The sequence below is a fragment of the Notechis scutatus genome, chromosome Z, assembly GCF_049901735.1.
Source record: "Notechis scutatus isolate UNSWTSFEM ecotype Mainland chromosome Z, rNotScu1.2, whole genome shotgun sequence".
In the NCBI taxonomy this organism is placed as follows: Eukaryota; Metazoa; Chordata; class Lepidosauria; order Squamata; family Elapidae; genus Notechis; species Notechis scutatus.
In genome coordinates, this window is record NC_142025.1 from 106,260,193 (window position 1) to 106,262,727 (window position 2,535).

A 2,535-nucleotide genomic window follows, 5' to 3' on the forward strand; every position below is an offset into this window, starting at 1 on the left:
CAGTTCTGTTTCTGCTCTATTTCTATTTCTGTTCCAGTTCTACTATATCTCTATAATAGATATATAATGCACAGAGCAAAAAGTAACTTAAATCCCATTTCTTCAATCTCATTGAAGCCCTTATATGTCAAGTAACAGGTCAACTTGTATGTTTAAGAATGAAGGATTAATAATTAGCATCTATCTATCTATCTATCTATCTATCTATCTATCTATCTATCATCTATCTATCTATATCATTTATCTACTTCATAAATAAGGGATCATAGCTTAATTGATGTTGTTTCATATCTTTTCTATCACTTTTGAATCACAGATTCTACTTTGAATGGAAGACACCAACCAGACAAATGTCAACTACTTCATCCTTTTGGGATTCCTTACTAATGCAGACCTTCAGATTCTCTTCTTTGTCCTCTTCCTCTGTGCTTATCTGATGATCATGATGGAGAATATCATAATCATTGTAGTTATTTGGGTCAATAATAACCTTCACAAGCCCATGTACCTCTTCTTATGCAACCTTTCTTTCCTTGAAATCTGGTATATTACTACTATTGTCCCTAAAATGTTAGAAGATTTCCTATCACAAGAAAAACACATCTCTCCTTCCAAGGTTGCCTAACACAACTGTATTTCTTTGTCAGTTTTATGTGCAGTGAATTTGTTCTTCTGGCTGCTATGTCATATGACCGTTATTTGGCTATATGCTATCCACTTCATTACCCAGTCCTCATGAACAATTTATTATGTGCTTGGCTTTCAGCAGGATGCTGGATGTGTGGTTTTGTTACCTCCATGATCAAACTAAGCTTTATTGGCCGGCTGAAATACTGTAGCACTTACAAGATCAATCACTATTTCTGTGATATTTCACCTCTCTTGAATGTTTCTTGCACTGATTCTTCCACAGCTGAACTGGTAGATTTCATCCTGGCTATATTGGTTATATTGGTTCCCCTCTGTATGGTAATTACATCATACATCTATATCATTTCAACAGTCATGAAGATTCCTTCAGCTCAAGGAAGAAAGAAGGCTTTCTCTACATGCAGTTCTCACCTCACAGCGGTTGTACTCTTTTACTCCACCACACTCTTCACCTATGCACGACCGAAAGCTATGTATGCCTACAATTCCAACAAACTTGTATCAGTGCTCTACACTGTGATAGTTCCTCTTTTGAACCCTCTAATATATTGTCTCAGAAATAAAGAAATAAATTGTGCCTTGAGGAAGACATTTTCTCACTAAGCAAATATTTGGAAAAGTTCTTTATCATCATAGGAAAAGAACAATATTAAAATTTCTGACTCTTCCTCCATTTTCAATTTTCTCCATACCATTTCTTTAAATATATCAATGAAAGATATCAAGCAGCTCCTTGGTTAATGTATCATTAGGACATTGGCTAAAAGATGGCGCGTGCGCGCATACACACACACACACACACACACACACACACACAGAGTTATCCCTCTCCATCTGTCCATGCATCATCTATCAATATATCCATGCAGATACGCATATACATTATATATCTATGCTGTATCTAACCTCTATTGAAAAGCAATTATATTGATGAAGTGTTTTCAATGTTTCATTTGATTAGTATCACAACTCACAAACCAATACTTGTTCCTGTTCATTGCAATAATAGTAGGAAAGTAACAAGAAATCACAAGTAGTTGTTTAAATTACCCTATTTTGGCAATAAATGATTTATTGGGGAGAAGGACAGGGCCTGCCTTGACATGTCAATTGCAAAAAATTCTCTTGAGGAATTTTTCAATGCATTGTTTCTATTTCATGTACACTTTATTCATAAAAAATATTTCCCAAGCTATCTTTCTTTATTCATGGTTGTCATTAATGTTCTACTTGTCCGTATAAATACCATTTCTAACCCTAAAAGAATTGAGGATACTTGTTTATAGTGCTATTATTTTTATAGTAGATGGAATGCATGTAATTCTGCGAATCATTCCTGCTTCTCTGGTGATGTAGTACCTTATCTGATGTTTTGTATAAAAAAGGAGATAGTCAAAGTGGTCTTTATCCTGCCTTTATCCTGTCTTTATTATTTTGATAAGTAAGTCAAGGCAGCAAACATACCTATTACTTCATCCTCATCCTGTTTTCTCCACAATAAACCTGTGAGATGAACAGAGAGAATGGCTGGTTTAAAGGACCCAATTGGCTTTCATGCCTAAACAAGGACTAGAACTCATGGTCAACTAGTTTCTAGGTTGTTGTCTTAACTATTAGACCTAGCTAGCTCTCTCAGCAAGGTTTGTGCATTTTCTCACTGTATTATTTTTACTTGTGAATCTTTCATCTATATGCTTGTGGTTGTTGTCTTAACTATTAGACCTAGCTAGCTCTCTCAGCAAAGTTTGTGCATTTTCTCACTGTACCATTTTTACCTGTGAGTCTTTCATCTATATGCCTGTCTGTGCTAGTTAAGATAAAGTGGACAGCCTAAGTTCTTAGTCCAACACTTAATGGGAGAAGGAGCAATAACTGCAACAATGT

At 35.3% G+C, this 2,535-nt stretch overlaps 1 protein-coding gene across 1 annotated transcript; it reads left to right on the top strand.

Annotated features, from left to right (window-relative positions):
• The first annotated feature begins 328 nt into the window (after positions 1 to 328).
• Positions 329 to 1,254, top strand: LOC113429731 (olfactory receptor 6Y1-like). Its single transcript, XM_026692239.2, is given in 2 exon segments — positions 329 to 604; positions 607 to 1,254. Coding segments are annotated over 2 exon segments (924 nt in total).
• Positions 1,255 to 2,535: the final 1,281 nt, after the last annotated feature.